The sequence below is a fragment of the Cetorhinus maximus genome, chromosome 29 (genome assembly GCF_964194155.1).
Source record: "Cetorhinus maximus chromosome 29, sCetMax3.hap1.1, whole genome shotgun sequence".
Lineage (NCBI taxonomy): Eukaryota > Metazoa > Chordata > Chondrichthyes > Lamniformes > Cetorhinidae > Cetorhinus > Cetorhinus maximus.
This window is the reverse complement of record NC_135907.1, coordinates 8,561,729-8,586,298: the sequence shown is the minus strand read 5'-3', so window position 1 is coordinate 8,586,298 and position 24,570 is coordinate 8,561,729. Positions and strand designations below refer to the sequence as shown.

General features: G+C 47.0%; 1 protein-coding gene across 3 annotated transcripts in view; it reads right to left on the bottom strand.

Annotated features, from left to right (window-relative positions):
* The window catches only part of fam234b (family with sequence similarity 234 member B), a 61,824-nt gene extending 37,525 nt beyond the window's left edge, over nucleotides 1-24,299 (bottom strand). For 2 of the 3 annotated variants that reach the window (XM_078532120.1, XM_078532121.1), the window contains exons 1-6: nucleotides 23,165-24,299; nucleotides 19,391-19,801; nucleotides 8,906-9,022; nucleotides 6,884-7,072; nucleotides 3,902-4,032; nucleotides 1,627-1,786 (exon numbers count right to left, since the gene is read on the bottom strand). In XM_078532120.1, coding sequence (XP_078388246.1) covers nucleotides 1,627-1,786; nucleotides 3,902-4,032; nucleotides 6,884-7,072; nucleotides 8,906-9,022; nucleotides 19,391-19,801; nucleotides 23,165-23,273 — 1,117 coding nt within the window. In that variant the 5' untranslated portion in view covers nucleotides 23,274-24,299. The remainder of the gene's footprint in view (nucleotides 1-1,626; nucleotides 1,787-3,901; nucleotides 4,033-6,883; nucleotides 7,073-8,905; nucleotides 9,023-19,390; nucleotides 19,802-23,164) is intronic. The other variant, XM_078532122.1, reaches the window with a different exon arrangement.
* Nucleotides 24,300-24,570: the final 271 nt, after the last annotated feature.

Below are 24,570 nucleotides of genomic sequence, written 5' to 3'. Positions count from 1 at the left end.
TACATGCCACTTGTCAGCCCAAGCCTGGATATTGTCCAGGTCCTGCTGCATTTGGAAATGGACTGCTTCAATATCTGAGGAGTTGCGAATGGTGCTGAACATTTTGCAAACTTCAGCAAACATCGCAGTTCTGACCTTATGATGGAAGGAAGGTCATCGATGAAGCTGGTTGGGCTTAGGACAGTAGCCTCTAGTTATGCCCTTCCCTGCCAGAGAAAACACCCATCTTTGTATCCACTCTATAAAAGCCTTACGTAATTTTAAAGATCTCTTTTAAGTCAACTCTCAGCCTTCTAGAAGAAAAGTGACCTGTTAATCCTTTCCAGATATGTATACTCTCACATTTCTGCTATTTTTCTTGTAAATCTTCTCAGCACCTTCTCTAGTATCTCTACAATTAAGTGAGATGAACTTTCATGATAAATCTGGATTTCTGAGGAGATGCATACATTGATTTAGGGGAGATGGTGGCATAGTGGAAATGTCAGTGGACTGATAACCAACAGGCCCAGGCTAATGCCCTGGGGACATGGATTCAAATGCCACGACAGCAGCTGGTGGAATTTAAATTCAATTAATAAGATCTGGAATTGAAAGCTAGTCTCAGTAATGGTGACCATGAAACAATCATTGATTGTTGTAAAAACCCATCTAGTACACTAATGTCCTTTAGGGAGAGAAATCTGCGATCTTTACCCTGTCTGGCATACATGTGACTCCAGGCTCTCAGCAATGCTGTTGACTCTTAACTGCCCTCATGAAATGGCAATTGGGGATGGGCAACAAATGCTTGCCAGCACTGCCCACATCTCATGAAAGAATAAAAAAACAAGTAGTGATCTGATCTGCCCAAGGTCAGGGCCTCGGTCAATTCCCCACACCTCACAGTTCTACACTTCCCTCTTCAGTTGCTCACAGGAGCCTCCCATTTTCAATTTCAATGAGCAATATGACTAGGGAAAAGAGTTCATGAGGTGGTTTCCAGTTACCTTCCTCATGTGTGCTTAAAGGAAACACAAGTCCTCTTCTCGAAGGATCCTCTGCCTCTAAGCAGACACTGACCCTCAAGGTTCCGTCATCACCACCAAAAATTCACTGGTTCCGCCATCAGCTGTGGCTTGTAATCCTGAGCATGTGGCCCATTGGCAGCATGAGTAATAGAGACATATGGCTGGAGGACATGAGTTGGCATATGGTGAAGTGAGGCTGTTATGGGAGCTGAATGAGATATCAAGGGCCTTGAAGTTCCTCCCCACTGTTGAGTGCAGGTGGCTATTGGAGTTTGGCAGAGATGGGCACACAGCACTTTGTGTGAGAGAGGGCATGGTCTCAGCATTTTACACTTGTATTGATTGATGAAGAGCCAAAGGTCAACTGTCATGATGCTTCCAACCTGCCTGAGATCAGACGACTCAGCATTACCTAGATGTTATATTCGCACAGCAACAGGTTAAATTCCAGCCTGAGAGGGGGATGGTGCCGCAAGCTGATATCTCTCTAAATGGCACCATTTCAAGATGTGCAACAGCACAAACAGTTACCAAAACCTCGGGCCAGGATAGAAGGGGCACGAAGGAACTGAGGAACCAGAACCAAGGAAGACAAGAATTGTTCTCTCCTGCTTACCATAGCCAAACAGAACATACAGCACCCCTCCGCCGGACACATATGCCTTTGGGCCAATCAGTTTGCCTTCACCAGTGACATTGTAAGAAACCGACTGACCAATCAGGGCCCCAGTTGCTCCTGACACAAACACAAAGGAGACATCACGAATCCGACTGGTCTGGAATAGAAACAATTCGTTAGAACAATACGCAGAAAGACTTGGATATTAATTTGTGATCGCATTTCTTCTCTCACTGTGAGTGAACTCCTCATCACCCATTCCCCAGGTGAGGGCATACAGCTACCCAGCTCCCAGGCATCTGCCAGTTCTTTTCTAGGAGCATGGGCTAGATGTTACATTACTGAACTAGTAATCCAATAATCTGTATTAATAATCTAAAGAACATGACTTCAAATCCCTGTCTGAGATTTGAATTTAGATTTAAATATTTGGAAATTAAAAAGTTGGCATCAGTAAAAGTGACTGTGAAGCTGTCGGATTGTCAGAAAGACCTAACTGGTTCAATAATGTCCTTCAGGAGAGGAACCTCTGTCCTTACGCGGGCTAAAATGTGAGGTGTGATTTAATCTTAATTGCCCTCTGAAGCTATCCAACAAGGCAATCACTTGTATCAAACTGCTGCAAAGAAGGCCGAACCACCTTCTCAGTGCAACTAAGGATGGGTAATAAATGTTAGCCTTGACAACAATATCCACATTCTCAGACTCAACAGGCTCCCTGTCAAAGTCTATATGTTAAGAATGTTGAGTGGAGAAAGGCCCCAGAACATTGTCAGTGTCTGTGGAGAAGGGAGAGTATCGATTAAAAACAGTGAGCACCTTAAGATCCTCTAGCTGCTTCAGTGAAGCTACAGCATTCCCAGGGCATCAGAGCAGTGGGGTTCAGAGCAGTGGGGTTCAAAGTGTTAATTGTATCAATTAAGTACATACAGGGGGAGGGCATTGATGGGATGGTTACTTTAGCACAAACAAAGAGACACCAACGCCAACTGTTGAGGGCAGTCAGGAGATGTACACCTATAACGTTTCACTCTGTGAATAAAACTATCCTGTGTAAAGACTTCCTTCACCAACTGGCTATCAAGAGTATAACACAGAGCAGTGGTGCTCCAAAGGGCCTTCTGAATGGGAGATGTACCTTAAAGACCTGATCTGCACCACTTCACACACACATTGCTGCTCACAAACAGGAAATTGGAGCCATGTGTGTGTGTGTGTACGTGTGTGTGTGCGTGTAGGAGGAACTGCACCTTTTGCTAGCTTATTACAGGAGTTCTTTGATCAATCCGACTACCCAATACACATGGCCTACACATTGCCAAACTAACCAGTATCTGTTGTAATCGTTCCATCAGCAACGGGCAGGGTTACTCTGGGGCACTAACAATATGCATGGATACTCGGCACTGGCTGAGGGCAGGGCCTATGTGCCTCTGAACAGGCACAGTGAGTACAGAGCTCCAATCAACAAAGGCCCAGAGATGATGGGAAAACATGATTGTTTTTATCCTCACTGCAACCTAGCAACAAACACAAGTGTAAGTGACTAACTAAGGGCTGACGGGTGGGTTCACAACCCGAGAAAGTGACATTGGGGTTAATAACAAGGACGGCCATAAGCTAAAGAAGCTGTATTGATACAGCATCACTGTACCTCCTCAGAGTGGTCAGAAGTGTTTAACATCTAATAGGTTATTTTGAAATGCAGTCACTGTTATGATGCGGGATTTGCAGCAGCTCATATATGCACAGCAAGATCCCACAAACAAACAAGGTGACTGACTGCCCAGCTAATCCATTATTTTCTTTGTGTTGATTTGAGGGAGGGATGCTGGCTCAGATAGTGGGAGAACTCTCTGCTCTGTTTCACCATAGGATCTTTTATGTGCACCAGAACTCAAGTTTAATGTCCCACCCAAAACATGGCATCTCTGACAATCAAGCACCCCTTCAGTGCTGCACGTGACTGTCAGCAAAGACTCCAGGGGTGAATTTCCACTGAGGCTTTTCACTTTATTCGCTCTAACTTCCAGGTGAAGGCAAACCAGTAGGAGGATCGTCTCACAAAAATTTACCCCACGTGTCCGAATGCTGGGATGGGGATTGATCCCACAATCTTCTGACTCAGAGGCAAGAGCAGTACCACTGAACCAAGCCAGCACTTACTAGGCATGAGGGGTGATTGCCACCCTAACTGTGGAAGGTGCCATCCTGTGGCTATTTCACTGGGAGCTCTGCAGTTGTGCCAACCGAAGGTTGAGTTGGTCCGTACCGGTACAGTAGGTCTGCTCCCGAGCAGTATGTCTGCAAATCCATCACCGTCTATGTCAGGAAGCAGCACTGCCGGGGCGGCTGGAGTCTGATGGGATCGGTACACACTCTTCATTTCCCACAGGCTACTTCCTGAAAAACAATAGCGAAGAATGCGGTTAAGAACCACCAAGAGAGTGCTCTGTAACACAGGGTCCTGTCACAGAGAGAGTGCTCTGTAACACAGGGTCCTGTCACAGAGAGAGTGCTCTGTAACACAGGGTCCTGTCACACAGAGAGTGCTCTGTAACACAGGGTCCTGTCACACAGAGAGTGCTCTGTAACACAGGGTCCTGTCACAGAGAGAGTGCTCTGTAACACAGGGTCCTGTCACAGAGAGAGTGCTCTGTAACACAGGGTCCTGTCACAGAGAGAGTGCTCTGTAACACAGGGTCCTGTCACAGAGAGAATGCTCTGTAACACAGGGTCCTGTCACACAGAGAGTGCTCTGTAACACAGGGTCCTGTCACACAGAGAGTGCTCTGTCACAGAGAGAGTGCTCTGTAACACAGGGTCCTGTCACAGAGAGCGTGCTCTGTAACACAGGGTCCTGTCACAGAGAGAGTGCTCTGTAACACAGGGTCCTGTCACACAGAGAGTGCTCTGTAACACAGGGTCCTGTCACAGACAGAGTGCTCTGTAACACAGGGTCCTGTCACAGAGAGAGTGCTCTGTAACACAGGGTGCTGTCACAGACAGAGTGCTCTGTAACGCAGGGCCCTGTCACAGAGAGAGTGCTCTGTAACGCAGGGTCCTGTCACAGAGAGAGTGCTCTGTAACGCAGGGTCCTGTCACAGAGAGAGTGCTTTGTAACACAGGGTCCTGTCACAGAGAGAGTGCTCTGTAACACAGGGTCCTGTCACAGAGAGAGTGCTCTGTAACGCAGGGTCCTGTCACAGAGAGAGTGCTCTGTCACAGAGTGCTCTGTAACGCAGGGTCCTGTCACAGAGAGAGTGCTCTGTAACACAGGGTCCTGTCACAGAGAGAGTGCTCTGTAACGCAGGGTCCTGTCACAGAGAGAGTGCTCTGTAACACAGGGTCCTGTCACACAGAGAGTGCTCTGTAACACAGGGTCCTGTCACAGAGAGAGTGCTCTGTAACACAGGGTCCTGTCACAGAGAGAGTGCTCTGTAACACAGGGTCCTGTCACACAGAGAGTGCTCTGTAACACAGGGTCCTGTCACACAGAGAGTGCTCTGTCACAGAGAGAGTGCTCTGTAACACAGGGTCCTGTCACAGAGAGCGTGCTCTGTAACACAGGGTCCTGTCACAGAGAGAGTGCTCTGTAACACAGGGTCCTGTCACACAGAGAGTGCTCTGTAACACAGGGTCCTGTCACAGACAGAGTGCTCTGTAACACAGGGTCCTGTCACAGAGAGAGTGCTCTGTAACACAGGGTGCTGTCACAGACAGAGTGCTCTGTAACGCAGGGCCCTGTCACAGAGAGAGTGCTCTGTAACGCAGGGTCCTGTCACAGAGAGAGTGCTCTGTAACGCAGGGTCCTGTCACAGAGAGAGTGCTTTGTAACACAGGGTCCTGTCACAGAGAGAGTGCTCTGTAACACAGGGTCCTGTCACAGAGAGAGTGCTCTGTAACGCAGGGTCCTGTCACAGAGAGAGTGCTCTGTCACAGAGTGCTCTGTAACGCAGGGTCCTGTCACAGAGAGAGTGCTCTGTAACACAGGGTCCTGTCACAGAGAGAGTGCTCTGTAACACAGGGTCCTGTCACACAGAGAGTGCTCTGTAACACAGGGTCCTGTCACACAGAGAGTGCTCTGTAACACAGGGTCCTGTCACAGAGAGAGTGCTCTGTAACACAGGGTCCTGTCACACAGAGAGTGCTCTGTAACACAGGGTCCTGTCACACAGAGAGTGCTCTGTAACACAGGGTCCTGTCACAGAGAGAGTGCTCTGTAACACAGGGTCCTGTCACAGAGAGAGTGCTCTGTAACACAGGGTCCTGTCACAGAGAGAGTGCTCTGTAACACAGGGTCCTGTCACAGAGAGAGTGCTCTGTAACACAGGGTCCTGTCACAGAGAGAGTGCTCTGTAACACAGGGTCCTGTCACAGACAGAGTGCTCTGTAACACAGGGTCCTGTCACAGAGAGAGTGCTCTGTAACACAGGGTCCTGTCACAGAGAGAGTGCTCTGTAACACAGGGTCCTGTCACAGACAGAGTGCTCTGTAACACAGGGTCCTGTCACAGAGAGAGTGCTCTGTAACACAGGGTCCTGTCACAGAGAGAGTGCTCTGTAACACAGGGTCCTGTCACAGAGAGAGTGCTCTGTAACACAGGGTCCTGTCACAGAGAGAGTGCTCTGTAACACAGGGTCCTGTCACAGAGAGCGTGCTCTGTAACACAGGGTCCTGTCTCAGAGAGAGTGCTCTGTAACACAGGGTCCTGTCACAGACAGAGTGCTCTGTAACACAGGGTCCTGTCACAGAGAGAGTGCTCTGTAACACAGGGTCCTGTCACAGAGAGAGTGCTCTGTAACACAGGGTCCTGTCACAGAGAGAGTGCTCTGTTAGACAGGGTCCTGTCACAGAGAGAGTGTTCTGTAACACAGGGTCCTGTCACAGAGAGAGTGCTCTGTAACACAGGGTCCTGTCACAGAGAGAGTGCTTTGTAACACAGGATCCTGTCACAGAGTCAGTGCTCTGTAATGCAGGGTCCTGTCACAGTGTGCTGTAACACAGGGTCCTGTCAGAGACAGAGTGCTCTGCAAACAAGGGTCTGTCAGAGAGAGTGTGTTGCAACACAGGGTCCTGTCACAGAGAGACATAGCAAACTGTGATGATGAACTCTATGTCCTGGCACTCCTTGGGCTGTGGGCCGGTTAATTACACAGTCAGCCTCATTAAGATGGAAACTGGTCAAGATACCGAGATATCGCATGGTTCCGAGCACAGGTCTTGAGGGTGTCACTGCTGAGGGTCTGCGTACCTGAGCTGCTGTTAACAGCCTTCAACATATGATTGATTCCAACCAATAGGCAGACAGAACCCTGCCCTCCATCCACGTAGCCAATGCCGCACTGGATGAACTTCAGTCGCTCCGGAGCCGGGGATGTCCACAGAACGCTGCCGTCAACCCCAGATAACACTGCAACTGACACATGAAGTTTCAACGTGGCTGCAGAAAGAGCAAAGGAAGGTCAATGAATCTGACATTCCACTACATCATCAGCTTCCTCAGCCACCAGCCCCTCCGTCATTTACAGGGTCCACCGTTCTGCAAGCTTCCCATTCCTCCTGCCAACCCTCACCGCCTGTCCCTCTCCATTGATCAGTTGCCAGCCTGCATAACAAGTGCTAATAGGTTGTGCCACCACAGGGAGAGGCACAGGTGGGCCACACTCCCATTTCCCCTCCACCATCTGCTTCTTTAATGAGTACGAGTGTGCAGCAGGAGCAATGGATGGCTGTCTGCTCCTCCCTGGGGCTCAGGCCAGGTGTCTCACTGCACACTACAGATCCCTGTTCAGCTCCTGTTACCAGCCAGCTGTCAGGCCTCTGTCAGAGCTTCTCTGGAAGGCTGTTTCAATTAGTGGCTCCAGGGGGATCTCAGCACCGACTTGTCAAGGGCAATTAGGGATGGGCAATAAATGCTGGCCTAGACAGCAGTGCTCAAAAATTTCAATGTGTACGTTTTGCTAATTTACCCAGCCTTCTCACAAGATCAACGAAGGACCCTTCAGCTGCCTTCGACTGCAGTATTTAAACTCTTTATTGTCGTCTTACTAATCCCAGTTCGGTCCATTCACTTTACAGAAGATGTGATTTCACTGGTCAATGGGCCAGAATAAATGACTCACAATCACCAAACCAAACCCAGTAGCATGTGCTTTTACAACAACAACTTGCACTTATATAGTGCCTTTAAAGTAGCAAGACGTCCGAGATACTTCACAAGAACACTATCAATAAAAATAGCCACAGAGGGAGATACCAGGATAGGTGACCAAAGGCTTTGTCAAAGAGATGGGCTTTAAGGGGAAAGGAGGAGAGAGGGGGTAGAGAGGTGAAAGTTAAGGAGGGAGTTCCAGAGTTTAGGGCCTAGGCAGCTGAAGGCACGGCCACCAATGTGAGCAATTAAAATTGGGAATGTGCAAGAGGCCAGAGCTGGAAGAGCGCAGAGGCCTTGAAGGCTTGTTGGGCTGCAGGAGATTATAGAAAAGGGAATGGAGAGATTTGTAAACAGAGCTGAGGATTTTAAAATTGAGGTGTTGTCAGACCCAAAGTAGGTCAGCAAGCCTAGAGGCAATGAGTAAATGAGACTTGGTGCCAGTTAGAATATGGGCACCAGAGTTTTGGATGAACGCAAGATTATGCAGGTTGGAAGGTGGAAAGTTGTCCAGGAGAGCGCTGAAGTAGTCAAGTCCAGAGGTAACAAACGCATGGATGAGGGTTTCAGAAGCAGCTGGGCTGAGGCAAGGGTAGTTGGGCAATGTTACAGAGGTGGAAGTAGGCGATCTTATGGTCAAGCACAAAAACCAAGGGAACGAATGGTCTGGCTCAGCTTCAGGCAGTTGCCTAGGACGGAAATGGTGGTCAGGGAACAAGAGTTTGTGGCATGGACCAAAGACAATGGTTCAGTCTTCCTAGTATTTAGTTGGAGTTATATTGCTTTTGTGAGCAAACTATTAGGAGATCACTGGGAGACACACCGGGGGAGAACAGAGTCACTGAGGTACTGGAAGACACGTCAGGGAAAGTCCTTGTGGAAAGCCGAAACCAGAGCATTCACACCCGCAACCCAGCAAGAGTGACTCATTAGGAAAGCAATGGATTAAAATATAGGATTGTGTTGACTTTGGGCCCCTGCCTGGTGTGGAATTATCTGCTTCACTAGATTACCATGTCTAGGATGAAGTAAGTTTAATTGATCGAGTGAAGGTGAGTGTTCTGGAATCCTGTCCAGTTACTGCCAGACATGCAGCAAATACTCCATCCAGCCCTAAATTACCTTGTGATCGGAGGCCTCCTCTCTGGTCCCGGGTTTTCCCAGTGGAACTGAACGAAACAATAACATCAGAAACTTGGTCATCATTGACATCCCAAAGGGTCATCACAGGAGCGAAACCTGTTGGAAAGAAAAAGAAGCCCTGAATGAACAGGAAGGATTGTCAGAGACACACAGCAACACAGGAAACAATGTCGAGTGAGTAAAGGCCTCTTGGCCCATGCAGCTGGGGTTGATTTATTTAAAAATAGTTAAACTTTTTGGGTTTTACTGCCTGTTCCTACAAATCCCTTGTTCTTATGTAATGGTGACCATCTCTCAGTCACCTGCTACAGATACAGTCTCTTCTGGATGCTGCTGGGAGAGATAGGGAGAGCTGTCCTTTACAATTCAAAAGGAAGACTCTCTCCCTGGTGTTTTCCAAGTTTCTCAGTGACTTTGCTGTCTCCCTAGGAACAGAAGTAGGCCATTTAGCCTCTGCAGCATATTCCACCATTCCATGAGATCATGGCTGACTCCATGTGCTTGTCTTCGTCCTATATTCCTTTAATCCCTGGTATTTCTCCCGAGCTTCACCTCCAGCCTGTTCCCATCCTGGTGTCGCTCCAATCTCTCGGTGATACTGGTCCCTCTCTGGTTTCTCCCAATCTCTCAGTGACTCTGTTCCCTCTCTGGTGCATCTCTCATTGACCCCACCCTCCCAATGAGGCTGGCAGAAGGCCTAGTGCATTTTCCAGCAGTAATTCAAAATATCACCTTATCAGTGCAACCAGGGACATATAATAAACGCCAGCTCTACCAGCGAGGCCCAGACCGTCCAGTGTGAATAATTTTTTAAAAAATTAAAATGTAATCAGCAAACTGCCAATGATAACTGTGCTCTCGATAAGGAGCTCATCGGTTGGGAGGGTGGGAATTCAGATAGGGCTGTAGCTAACTGAAGGCATCCAGGGTTCTTTAAGAGGAGGTGCAATTTTCAATACCTATAGTAATGATCTATCTAAGGGCAGGTCCTCCACTCCTTCCTCCATGTCACTGCTAGTTAGTGACAATTGAAACTGCTGACAAAATAACTTTGTCCAAGACACCACAGATTTTCTAATGGTGCTACTGAGGTGCTCACAGAACACATGAACAATAGGAAGGAAGGTCTCATCCCCTCTGATGGGTGGCTGGCACTTAGGAGAGAGATGGCAGGCCAGGTCAATGCTGCAGCAGTGTATCCAGGACCTGGCAGTGATGAAGGAAGGAATTTAATAACCTTACCAGGGCTGCCAAGGTCAGCCCCCCATTCATGGCTCTCTTGCTCTCTGTATAGTCCAGCACCTATTTTAGCCCCAGCATTACCAATCCTTTGCTCCCCTGCCTCTCTGCCATCACTAAAGGACACTTCAATGAACCTCCTCCTGTGTGTACTTGCACTCAGGGTCTTCCACTGTCTTCACAACTTCTTGCCCCACATGCCCATATTTGTCACTGCTGCTTCTCAACATGAACACCCTTAAACACTGCCTCCGATACCTTCAAGCCCCGTTGGAGTAATAACACAGTTACAGGCAAAGATGGTGTCAGGGATCGGGCAATATTCTTTGATTTTTATTTACGGAGATTGAGTCAGTCCTCGCCTGGCGCTAGCCATCTAAACTGAGGTCTGCCAGAAAATTGCAAGAGGCAACACTCCAGTGGTCTGATGATGATGGTTATTTCTAAAAATATGGGGTCATCAAAATGAAAATCAGTACTTTCTATATTTCATATTCCTTCACGGGTTTTGCCGATGATTTAAAACGTTGGTTTCTTCAGCTAGTGCAATCACCAGGCAAGATCCAGGGTATTTCACACTTAGTCAGAAGTCAAAGCAACCTGATTATACAAATGTAGTTTATTTACAAGTCAGTCAGAAGCCAAAGAATCACATGGCACAGAAGGAGGCCATTCAGCCTAGCTTGCCTGTGCCAGCTCTTTGGAAAAGACCCACTTCCCTGCGCTTGAACCATAGAACTGCAGATTTCCCCTTTGCAAAAATATTTATCCAATTCCTTTCAAAAGTTACTATTGAATCCACTTCCACCGCCTTTGCAGATCATAACAACTTGCAAATATAAAAAACAAAATCTCATCTCCTTTCTGGTTCTTTTCCCAATTATGTTAAATCTGAGTCCTCTGGTTACCAACCATCCTGCCAGTGGAAATAGATCTCCTTATTTACTCTGTCAAAACCCCTCAGAATTTTGCACACCCCACCCCTTAACTTTATTTGCTTTAAGGAGAACAATCCTAGCTTCTCTAGTTTCTCCAGATAATAGTAGTCCCTTATCCCTCACCAAACTACTTGATACAACAGCCTGCTGTATGCTTAGAAACATGGAAACTTGAGATGCAGAGGAGGCCATTTGGTCTATTGTGTCTGTAAAGGCACAAAAAGAGCTTTCAGCCTGATCCAACTTTTCAGCTCTTGTTCCATAACCTCGCAGGTTATGACACTTCAAGTGCATGTCCAAATGCAATGAGGGTTTCTGCCTCTACAATCCTTTTAGGGAGTGAGTTCCGACGCCCAATAACCAATGGTTGAAAAAAATACTCAAACACCACCGACCCCCGTCTAATCCTTCCATCAATCATTTTAAATCTATGTCCCCTGGTTACTGACTTCTCTGCTAATGGAAATAGGTCCTACTTATCCAATCCTATCTAGGCCCCTCATAATTTTATACACCTCAATTAAATCTCTCCTCAAACTCCTCTGTTCCAAAGAAAACCACTTGAACCTATCCAATCTTTCATCACAGCTAAAATTCTCCGCCCTGGCAACACCCTCTTAAATCTCCTTTTTTTTCTAGTGAGATCACATCCTTCCAGCAATTTGGTGACCACAAATATGCAGTACTCTAGCTATGGCCTAACTAGTGTTTTATCCGGTTCTGGCATAAGCTCCCTGCTTTTATATCCTACACCGTGGCTAATAAAGTATCCTGCATGCCTTCTTAACCACCTTACTGGTTCCTTTACTCCCAGGGATTCGTGGACATGCACTCCAAGGTCCCTCTATTCCTATACACTTCTTGGTAACCTACCATTTATTGTGGATTCCCTTGCCTCGATTGTCTTCCCCAAATGCATTACCTCACACTTCACTGGGTTGAATACATTTGCCATTTTTCCACCCACCTCACTAATCCACTGCACTGTAGACTGCACTACAGCTTTCTTCCTCATGATCAAACACACAGCCAATTTTTTTAACATCCGCAAACTCCTTAATCACGTCCCCTACATTTAAGTCTAGATCATTGATAATATACCACGAAAAGCAAGAAACCCAGTACTCTGGAACTCCACTGGAAACAGCTTTCCAGTCAAAAAAGCCGAGCAACCATTACCCTTTGCTACCAGCCACTGAGTCAGCTTTGGATTCAACTTGCCACTTTCTCTTAGAACCCAGGTGTTTTATTTTTCTGATCAGTCTGCCATGTGGGACCTTGTCAAAAGCCTTGCTAAAATCCATGTCAACAATATTAAATGTGCTATCCTCAACAACCCTCCTTGTTCCCTTCTCAAAAATTTCAATCAACTTAGTCAGACATGACCGTCCCTTAACAAAGCCATCTGACCATCCTTGATCCTAAATGAGATAAATACTGTCCCTCAGAACTTTCTTCCCAATAATTTTCCCACCCGAGGTTAGGTTGATTGGCCTGTAATTACTTGATCTATCCCTTTCCCCCTTTTAAACAATGGTCCAATGCTAACAGTCCTCCTGTCTTCCAGCACTTTTCTTGTAACCAGAGAGGATTGGGAAATGATGGTCAGAGCCTCTGCTACATTCTCCCTTGCTTCCTTCACAGCCTGGGATACATTTCATCCTGACCTGGTGATTTATGCACTAAGATGTTCAATCTCTTATTATTTCCTCCCTCGCTATGTTTATTCTGTCCAATATTTCACACACCTCCTCTTTCACACACCTCCTCTTTCACACACCTCCTCTTTCACACACCTCCTCTTTCACACACCTCCTCTTTCACACACCTCCTCTTTCACACACCTCCTCTTTCACACACCTCTTTAACGATAATATCTGTGATGTGACCCTCCTGCCACCTGTTGCAAATTATTCATTCTGAAACTTGCTCTTGTCTTTCATCTCTACTTTCAGGTTACCATTTTGGATTCTAATAGGCCCTATTTTTATCCTTAGTTATTCTATTGCTTTTTATGCTCAGTAAAGTGGTGGAAGGGGTCATCAACAGTGCTATCAGGCGGCACTTGCTCAGCAATAACCTGCTCACTGACACTCAGTTTGGGTTCTGCCAGGGCCACTAAGCTCCTTGGTTCAAACATGGACAGAAGAGCTGACCTCCAGAGGTGAGGTAAGAGTGACTGACCTTGACATCAAGGCAGCATTTGACCATGTGTGGCATCAAGGAGCCCTGGCAAAACTGGAGTCAATGGGAATCGGGGGGAAACTCTCCGCTGGTTAGTCATACCGAGCACAGGTAGGTTGTTGGAGGTCAATCATCTCAGTTCCAGGACATCACTGCGGGAGTTCCACAGGGTAGTGTCCTCAGCCCAACCATCTTCAGCTGCTTCATCAATGACCTTTCTTCCATCATAAGGTCAGAAATGAGGATGTTTGCTGATGATTGCACAATGTTCTGCACCATTCGCGACTCCTCAGGTACTGAAGCAGTCCATGTCCAAATGCAGCAAGACCTGGACAATATCCAGGCTTCGGCTGATAATTAGCAAGTAACATTCGCACCACACAGGTGCCAGGCAATGATCATCTCATTCAAGAGAGAATCTAACCATTGCTCCTTGACATTCAATGGCATTACCATCGATGAACCCCCTACTATTGATATCCTGGGGATTACCATTGACCAGAAACTGAACTGGACTAGCCATATAAATACTGTGGCTACAAGAGCAGGTCAAAGGCTAGGAACCCTATAGCAAGTAACTCACTTCCTGACTTCCCAAAGCCTGTCCACTACCTACAAGGCTTGATTGGCACCCCTTTCACAAACATTTACTCCCTCCACCACCAAAGAACAGTGGCAACAGTGTGTGCCATCTACAAGATGCACTGCAAAAACTCACCAAGGCTCCTTAGGCAGCTCCTTCAAAACCCACAACCACTACCATCTAGAAGGACAAGGGCAGCAAACACATGGGAACACCACCACCAGAAGTTCCTTTCCAAGCCACACACCATCCTGACTTGGAAATATATCGCCGTTCCTTCACTGTCACTGGGTCAAAATCCTGGAAATCCCTCCCTAACAGCACTGCGGGTGTACCTACACCATATGAACTGCAGTAGTTCAAGAAAGCAGCTCTCCACCACCTTCTCAAGAGAATTTAGGGATGGCAATAAATGCTGGCCCAGCCAGCAACGTCCACATCCCGTAAATGAATTAAAAAAATGTATTTACAAAGCATTTTTGGGTTTTGCTTGATTTTACTGGCCAATATTTTTTCATGCCCTCTCTTGGCTTTCTTAATGTCTTTTTAAGTTACACCTCTTGCACTCTCTATAACCTTCTAGGCTTTCTGCATTACTGTGTCCTCGGCATCAAGTGTAGAGTTTTGCTCTCCTTAACTAAGTAAGGATATACTAACCTTGGAAGGAGTGCAACAAACTCATTCCTGGGATTAGTGGTTCGTCCAATGTGAGACTTTGAGTATACTGGGATGACATTTGCTGGGATTTAGAAGAATGAGAGGCGATCTCACTGACACACACAAATTTTTAAGGGGATTGAGCGTAGATGCTGGAAGGATGTTTCCCCTGGCTGGGGAATCTAGAACTCGGGGTCACTGTCTCAGGTTAAGATTTGGTGATTTATGGCGGAGATGAGGAGAAATTTCTTCACACAAAGGGTTGTGGGCTCTTGGAAATTCCCTACCCTAGTCTGCTGTGGATGCTCAGAACATATTTGAGATAGAGACCAAAAGATTTTTGGATACTAAGGGAATTAAGGGATATGGAGATAACATGGAAAAGTGGAGTTGAGGCAGAAAGTCAGCTACGATCGTTTTAAATAGCAGAGCAGGCGCAAAGGGCCGAATAGTGTAGTCCTGCCCACATTTCTTCTGTTCTTATATATCTAGCATAAGCTTCCCTTTTTGCCTTATTCCACCCTGTTCTCTGAATTTTCATTTCAGTCAAAAGGGATATTGCCACTAGACGATAAACGTTACTGTGTGTAGCACCTATTTGATGAGTGCTGAGACACCAAATAGTACAGTTCCATGAAAACAGGCCACTCCTGTGTTTTAAATCTTGTGAATGATTAACAGAAGGGTGCAAAATACCAATTTGAACTTCAATGGGGATGGCAGGTACGTGTGACATCAGCCGGCAATTGCGCTTCTCTGTGGATACTCAAGACTCTGCGAGGACAGAATGAGCAACACATACAAGTTTGGGTTGTGGATGCTGGTCAACTTTAAAATTCTCAGCTTTGTTTTCAAACCCTTCAAGGGCCTCATCCCTCCCCATATCTGTAACCTCCTCCAGTCCTGCAACCCTGCAAGATATTTGTGCTCCTCCAATTCTGGTCTCTTGTGCGGCCCTGATTTCTTTTGCTCCAACATTGGTGGCCATGCTTTCAGCTGCCTAGGCCTCAAGATCTAGAATTCCCTCCTTAAGCCTCGCCACCTTTCTCTCTCTTCTTCTTTCAGACGCTCCTTAAAACCTACCCTTTCTTGTCCTAATATCTCCTTACGTGACTCAATATCAATTTTTGTATGATTAACACAGGGATGCAAAGGTGCTATATAAATGTAAGCTGTTTTTCAATTAGCAAAGTGTTGCACATTGTATTATTTTTTGCAGCCAATAAGGTGCGAGTTAAAAGGTCTGTAATCCAAAGGAATCCATTGCTTTTCATTTCTGCTGCTTTTATTTCCAACTTTGATAAGTCTGATTTGCAATTCATAGCCTGAGTGACCTGGTCTGAATAAGGGAGTGTACGAAAGTTAGGGAATTGTGAGGGCCTGTGTGATGAAGGGTTTGACCATCTGCTTTGCCGAGAGGGAGAGCTCACAGTAAGGTGGGGAGCTTTGCACTGCACGATAAATCTTGTAAAACACTACCTTTCTTATCGTAGCTGTTCTCACCAGGACATGTTGAGTCCTGGACGGTTCATTATAGGGAGGACTGATAAATTGCAGTGCCTTCTACTCCCAGCCCATCCTCCCCATAGAGTGGCATTGGCGGATGTGATGAGGGGGTGGTATGCATCCCATTAAAACACTGGCTCCGTGAGTGGGAAGAGAAGGAAGGAAACATCAAGCAAAGTACGAAGAAGTGCTATTCATCCAAAATTTCAGCACATTTTTCATTCTGGCCACACACCATCCCCACTATACAGACCGTCTGTGGTGCTGAAGCGCAGCAGGAGATGCTCAGCTTCCTGAGTGTGCAGACATGCCTGCCCTCTGCTCAGCACTGCCCAAATATGGCATGGCAAAGGTCAGCAATTCAGCTGAGGGGGGATCACCAGCCCTTACTCGCCACTCTGAAGCACAGTGTGTCCTACTCACGTCACTCTAATGCACAAAGTATGGCTGCCATTGTCATAGAGGTCTACATCACAGAAAAAGGCCTTTCGGCCCATCAAGGCTGCGCCAGTCAAACAAGTACCTAACTATTCTAATCCCATTTTCCAGCACTAGGCCCATAGCCTTGTATGCCATGGCATCGCAAGTGCACATCCAAACACTTCTTAAATGTTATGAGGGTTTCTGCCTCTACCACCCTTTCAGGCAGTGAGTTCCAGATTCCCATCACCCTCTGGGTGAAAAAATTCTTCCTCACATTCCCTCTAAACCTCCTGCCCCTTACCTTAAATCTATGCTCCCTGGTTATTGATCCCTCCACCAAGGGGAAAAGTCCCTTCCTGTCTACCCTATCTATGCCCCTCATAATTTTGTACACCTCAATCATGTGCCCCTCAATCTCCTCTGCTTCAGGGAAAATAACCCCAGTCTATCCAATCTCTCCTCATAACTAAAACGCTCCAGCCCAGGGAATATCCTGGTAAATCTCCTCTGCACTCTCTCTATTGTAATCACATCCTTCCTATAATGCGGATTCCAGAACTGCACTCAATACTCTAGCTATGGGCTAACCAGCGTTTTATACAGTTCCAGTATAACCTCCCTGCTCTCACATCCTACGCCTCGGCTAATAAAGGCAAGTAGCCCATTTGCCTTCTTAACCACCTTATCTACCTGTCCCGCTACCTTAAGGGACCAGTGGACATGCACACCAAGGTCCCTCTGATCCTCGGTACTTCCCAGGGTCCTACCATTCATCGTGTATTCCCGTGCCTTGTTTGTCCTGCCCAAGTGCATCACCTCACACTTATCCAGATTAAATTCCATTTGCCACTGATCAGCCCATCTGACCAGCCCGTCTATATCCTCCTGTAATCTAAGGCTATCCTCCTCACTATTTACCACCCCATCAATTTACGTGTCATCCGCAAATTTACTGATCAACCCTCCTACATTCCAGTCTAAATCGTTTACATATACCACAAACAGCAAGGGACCCAACACTGATCCCTGTAGAACCCCACTGAACACAGGCATTCAGTCACAAAAACACCCCTCGACCATCACCCTCTGCTTCCTGCCACTCAGCCGATTCTGGATCCAATTTGCCAACTTGCCTTGGATCCCATGGGCTCTTACCTTCGTCATCAGTCTCCCATGCGGGACCTTATCAAAAGCCTTGCTGAAGTCCTACGTCAAATGCATTGCCCTCATCTACACACCTGGTCACTTCTTCAAAAAATTCAATCAAATTGGTCAGACATGACCTCCTTTTAACAAAACTATGCTGACTTTCCTTGACTAATTCCTGCCTCTCCAAGTGTAGATTAATTCTGTCCCTCAGAATTGCTTCCAATAGTTTCCCCACCACTGAGGTTAGACTAACTGGCCTGTAGTTCCCCGGTTTATCTCTTCCTCCCTTCTTGAATAACGGTACCACATTGGCTGTCCTCCAGCACCTCTCCTGTGGCCAGAGAGGTATTGAAAATTATTGCCAGCGCCGCTGCTATCTCCTCCCTTGCCTCACTCAACAACCTGGGATACATTTCATCTGGGCCTGGAGGTTTATCCACTTTTAAGCATGCCAGACCACTTAAAGCTAATTTCTTTAATTAAATCACAGTCCTTCTGCCTGGTTTCCATACCCACATTGTCCCTCTCACTTGTGAACGCCGACACAAAGTATTCATTTAGAACCCTACCTACGTCTTCCAGCTCCACACACAAATTACCACCATGGCCCTTAATAGGACCAACTCTTTACCTAGTTATCCTCTTACTGTTAATATACTTGTAAAATAACTTTGGATTTTCCTTTATTTTACCTGCCAATGTTTTTTCATTTTTGTTCTCCTAATTTCCTTTTTACGTTCCCCCCTACACATTCTATACTCCTCCAGGGCTTCCACCGTTTTGAGCCCTCAGTATCTGCCATAAGCCTCCCTTTTTCTCTGTATCCAATCCTGAATATCCTTTGACATCCAGGGTTCCCTGGATTTGTAGGTCCCACCCTTTGTCTTTACTGGAATATGTTGGCCCTGTACTCTCTCTATTTCCTTCTTAAATGAGTCCCACTGCTCTGACGCAGATTTACCTAAAAGTAGCTGCTCCCAGTCCACTCTGGCCAAATCATATCTGATCTTATTAAAGTCAGCATTCCCCCAATTTAGAACTCTGATTTTTGGCCCATCCTTGTCCTTTTCCATAACAACCTTGAATCTAACGGAGTTATGATCACTATCTGCAAAATGCTCCCCCGCTGATACCTCTACCACTTGCCCGGCTTCATTCCCTAAAATTAAACCCAGGGCCGTGCCCTCTCTTGTAGGTTCTTCTACGTACTGGCTTAAAAAGCTCTCCTGGATGCATTTAAGAATTCCGCTCCCTCTAAACCTATCACACTATGATTAGCCCAGCTCATGTTGGGGAAGTTGAAATCCCACACTATTACTACCCTACTATTTTTACATTTCTCCGAAATTTGCCTAAATATCTGCTCTTCTATTTCTCTCTGACTGTTTGGGGGCCTATAGTACACTCCCAGTAATGTGATTGCTCCCTTTTTGTTTTTCAGTTCTACTCATATGGCTTCATTTGCGGTGCCTTCTAAGATGTCATCCCTCCTTACTGCTGTAATTGATTCCTTGATCAATATTGCGATACCCCCTCTTCTTTTACCTCCTTCCCTGTCTCACCTGAAGACCCTATATCCTGGAATATTGAGCTGCTAATCCTGCCCCTCTCTCAACCATGTCTCTGTGTCAGCAATGACATCAACTTCCAGGTGTTAATTTGTGCCCTCAACTCATCTGCCTTATTCGTCAGACTCCTTGCATTAAAATAAATACCATCCAACCGTGCCAAACTCCCTTATGCCTTAACTGGCGATTGTGTTTCCACCCTCTCAGCGCCGCTCACCAGCTGCTTGGCCTAGGCTTCGGTTCCATGAGGTCATCAGCGGCTGGCTCCTTGGACACGGGATGAAGAAAGCACAGACGAGAACGAGGACCATGACAAAAGCAAGGGTGAGGAGGAAGGCAGCTGTCCGCAGGCAAGGGACGAGCGACGTTCTGGCTTTAATGGTAAACTCATCGGACACCTCTGTCGCTCGGACTTCCGCGGAGTCTGTTTCATCCAGCCGCCGCTGCTTCACTTTCAGCGCGTGCATTTCGACTGCAGTGTTTGCATCTCCGTCAAGCGTGGCCTCAATGCTGGCCTCAGTCTGGAGGTTGCCATTTTTCTGGTAGCTGAGATTGCCATCATCTTCGCTGTCATCACTGTCAGCCTGCCGGAGTGGGTCGTACTCTCCCAGATCGTGAATCTTTTTCCCTGGAAAATAAAGAGTTGTTGAAAGTAATGCTCGTGAACGGTCCTCTCTTTACCTTTTAAAAACATGATTTTCTGTTCTTTCAGTTTCCTCGAGTCTGTCTCACCTCTTTTGAATCCAGTTAGTCTCATTCCCCAACTCTTTCTTCATATCTTTGCAGCTTTTTCTCTTCCAAGTATTTATCTTGTTCCCTTTTGAATGCTACTATTGAACCCACCCTATCAGGCAGCATCCACCACCCAAGCAGGCAGTGAACTCCACATCCTTATCACTTGTGGTATAAAAAGCTAGCCACATGTTGCCTCTGGTTCTTCTCCCAATCGCCTTAAATCTGATTATCTACCTTAAAGCTATTAAAAAAAAAGATTTGCACGTATACAGTTCCTCATCATATCATGCAGTATTCAAACGTCAGGAAAGGTACAAAACACGTAGAGGAAATCACTGGTTCCTTTATAACTCTTCGATTGCTGTGTGCTGAAGAGTTGTGTGTAAAGTGGCCATTTAGCACCACCTTCATTGTATTGTTACATACTCGTTTTTTACTTACATTCATCTCTTCAACCAAGTGTTTGTTTGATCCCCATAAAGGGTTGGCATTGGTTCTTTTTCTTCCTCTGTGAAGCGCCCTGGGATGTTTTCTATGTTAAAGCTGCTTTATAAATGTCATATTAAGCATCGCAGTTGGGATACACTGCGGTGTCACCTCCAACATCTGGTCAACCAACATGTCCCAATTATTTTATTTTTATTCCTTCTCTCCTGAAGGCACCAGTTCTCACTAGTTACTTCCAGCAGTCCTGGCGACCTCTCCAGTACCTTGTCCAAGGAACTCTGTGAATGTTCTATGATTCAATTGGTCATCCTCATGTGGGGGTTCTAGTGTGTTACCTGGTATTTGACGATGGAGGGCATCACAGTTGTTCCCCATTCTGTTCACACTGAATAGTGGTCAGGAGCAGGAACCATGGCTGATTTTGCCCTGTTCAGTGCTCTGGTCAACTATGACTCCCTATTGGTTCACTGACAAACAGTCAATACAGCACAGGCCCAGAATCAGACCTGGAATCTTCTGGCATTTATGGCTTATTAAAACAGAAGGCATTGCCTTTCCCCATTCGGCGATAGGGGAGGGGCTCTCTTCTTCTGCACACACTCATTGGCCCACTACAGGGAGCGCTCTTTTCCCTCGCACCCATTCATTGGCCCACTACAGGGAGCTCTCTCCTCCCTCACATCCACTCATTGGCCCACTAGGGGAACTCCCTCGTCCCTCACACCCATTCATTGGCCCGCTAGGGGAACTCCCTCGTCCCTCACACCCATTCATTGGCCCGCTAGGGGAACTCCCTCCTCCCTGGGACCCATTCATTGGCCCACTACGGAAAGCTCTCTCCTCCCTTGCACCCATTCATTGGCCCACTAGGGGAACTCCCTCGTCCCTCACACCCATTCATTGGCCCGCTAGGGGAACTCCCTCCTCCCTGGCACCCATTCATTGGCCCACTACGGAAAGCTCTCTCCTCCCTCGCACCCATTCACTGGCCCACTAGGGTAGCTCTCTTTTCCCTTGCGTCTATTCATTGGCCCACTAGGGGAATCTCTCTCCTCCCTCACACCCATTCATTGGCCCACTAAGGGAGCTCTCTTCTCCCTTGCACCCATTCATTGGCCCACTAGGGTAGTTCTCTTTTCCCGTGCGTCAATTCATTGGCCCACTAGGGGAATCTCTCTCGTCCCTCACATCCATTCATTGGCCCACTAAGGGAGCTCTCTTCTCCCTTACATCCACCCAATGGCCCACCAGAGGAGTTCTCTTCTCCCTTACACCCATTGCGCCACTGGAAGTAGCCCCCTCAAAACCCTCTCACACCAGTTCAAATACTCTAATCCTAACCTGATCACGAAGAAACATCTCATTCTAAACTTCTCATTTTTTATTCTGGGTCTTTGATGAGACATATAGGTTCAGCTAAGCTGATCAGATATTCACCAGATATCTCCAGCCTCACACATGCCCTGCAGCAGGAGGCCCTGAGCCAGTGATTAAGAGTGGAAACCAATCCTAGTCCTGAGGTGCTAAGGCCAGGTTTGAAATTCCATGGTGAATCATGGAGGAACCAACAGAAGGCAGTACAAATCAAGAGTTAAAACTGGCTCAGCATGTTCCATGACTCATTAAACTGTTACGTAGGGACTTTCTAAGCCTGGCATCCAAATCACAACTGGAGAAAATAATCAAGTGGCTAACCTTGGAAACACTAAAAAGGAAATATGGCCCTATAAGAGGCACTGATCTTTTATCTTCACTCATCTGACAGCAGAGTGCTCTGTCTCATATGACGAAGGGTCCAATAAAGGAATGAGGTTCCAATATGAGTAAATGCTAACACTTTAATTCAAGGATGACCTTGAATGAGTAGGGTCCATTGCATCACAATGCAGTATTCCAGGCTTCTGATTCTTGCACCTGTCTATAACATTTTTCAAACTATTTCCCAGCTGCCTACAATTACATCAACTTTTCCATTCACATAAATTTTCCTATCAACATTTCCATCAGGGGCCAGAAACACACACTTTCCAACTGGGATCAAAAGCAGCAAGCTGGTCTTCCTTTGTGTGTAAAGGTCTGAGCCTAATGGCTGTGACCATATTGCTGAGGGTGAGTCACCTTCAGAACCGGGGACCTTCAGATAAGAAACAAAAACAGAAAATGCTGGAAAAACTCAGCAGGTCTGACAGCATCTGTGGAAAAAACAAAAGTTAACGTTTCGAGTCCGTATGACCCTTCTAGGGGTTATCTCTCCACAGATGCTGTCAGACCTGCTGAGTTTTCTTTCCCCCCAGAATTTTCTGTTTTTGTTTCAGGTTTCCAGCATCCGCAGTATTTTGCTTTTAGCTTTGACCTTCAGTTAAGACTGGGAGCGCCGCCCAATGGCTGGAGGGTGCCATTACAGCGTGACAGGTTTACATAGCTTCAATTATCAACGTGGATATGATTACAGCGTGACAGGTTTACATAGCTTCAATTATCAACGTGGATATGAGAACTTATAACAGGGGCACGTGACAATAAGGGCAGGTCAAATGAGTGTAAACGTAAATCTGCGTGCCGGGGGGAGAATGGATGAGGAGAGGGAGAGGGAGGAGAGGGGGAGGGAGGAGAGGGGGGAGAGGGAGAGGGAGGAGAGGGGGGAGAGGAAGAGGGAGGAGAGGGGGGAGAGGGAGGAGGGGTAAACATACAATGTAATTGATTCATCAGAAAGGCTATGCTATTATTTACATGATGAAGGCTGGGTGGTTGTGTTCTGACTGAGCTGACAGGCCCGGGGGCCGCGCGCACACACAGAGACACCACTTACCGGGTAGCTTCAGCGCCCTGGATAGAGCGGCCGCCATCTTGCGTCTGCTCACTCCGCATGCGCAGTTGCCGATCCCCTCGGAATAAACTCGAAGCCCCAGCGCCTGCATCGCTCCAACATGGTCTGAAAGCAAACTCAAACAGCCACGTGAGTCCCTCTTTGTTTATACGGCTTTTGTTTTGTTTTGTTTTTAAAAATGGGATTGTCGCCCGGAGTGTGTACTCGTTTGCAAACTTTCCATTGGATATGTGTGGCATCGAATGTCTTCCGGACCGATATTTCTATCAGTCGCTCTCTTGCGATGCCGATAGTTTCCCGCACTCTCCCCAACCGCCCCCCCCCCCCGGACTGATTTCCTGTTGCACTCCTTTGCCTGGCGGAGTGTCACACGCAATTGGTGCCGTGCGAAACGGATCGAGGCGCCGCACGTTCCCCCCCAACCCCCCCAGGGTTTTCCCAAGTTGTGGAAGGCGCCCGGAGGCGGCAAATGCGTGAGTGTTTACTTGGAAACGAGAATAACCGGGGCGGGGTGGGGACTGGAGGTGGAGGGTGAGGGTGAGGGTTCCACTACAGACCGAGACACTTCTGGATAGGGAGATGCCGGTGTTGCTCTGTTTTTGAGGCCGCCCGCTTTGTCTGCCACGGGCCGGCCGCTGTGACTCGGGTTTAATCCTCATTCTACCACCTGTGACCACCCGTCCTGTCCATACCGGCTCCACTACTCTGTCAGGCAGTTGCAGTCCAGATCCTCTGCCACTCGCTGTTTGGAAAAGGTTTTCTTCATGTCGTGTTCTTTTGCCACTCGCCCTTAGCGCAGTTCTCGACCCTTCGACCAGTGGGGATAGTTTCTCTCCATTTGCCCTTCATGATTTTAACACTTACAACCTTTTATCCTCTAAAGACAACAGCCCCAATTTATCCATGTAACTGAAGTTCCTCATCCCTGCAGCCATTCCAATAAGTCTTTTCTGCACCCTCTCTAAAGCCTTTACAGCTTTCCTAAAGAGTTTGGATACAATACTCCAATGAGGCTAAACCAGTGTATGTTACAGCTTACCATAATGTTTTTGTACTCTATACTTTATAAACCTCAGGATCCTGTATGCCTGTTGAACCACTTTCTCTACCCGCTCTGTCCTTCAATGATTTGTGGGCATACCCCCAAGTCTCTGTTTTGGCATCCCTTTTAGAATTGCACTGTTATTTTATATTGCATCTCCTTGTTCTTCCTACCAAAATGTATCGCTTCATACTTCTGCATTAAGTGTCATTTGTTACGAGTTCGCCCACCCAACCAGCCTGCCTATGTCCTCTTGAAGTCTGTAAGTATTCTCCTCACAGTTCACAATACTTCCAACTTTTGTGTCAGCTGCACATTTTGAAGTTGTGCCCTGCACACCAAGTCA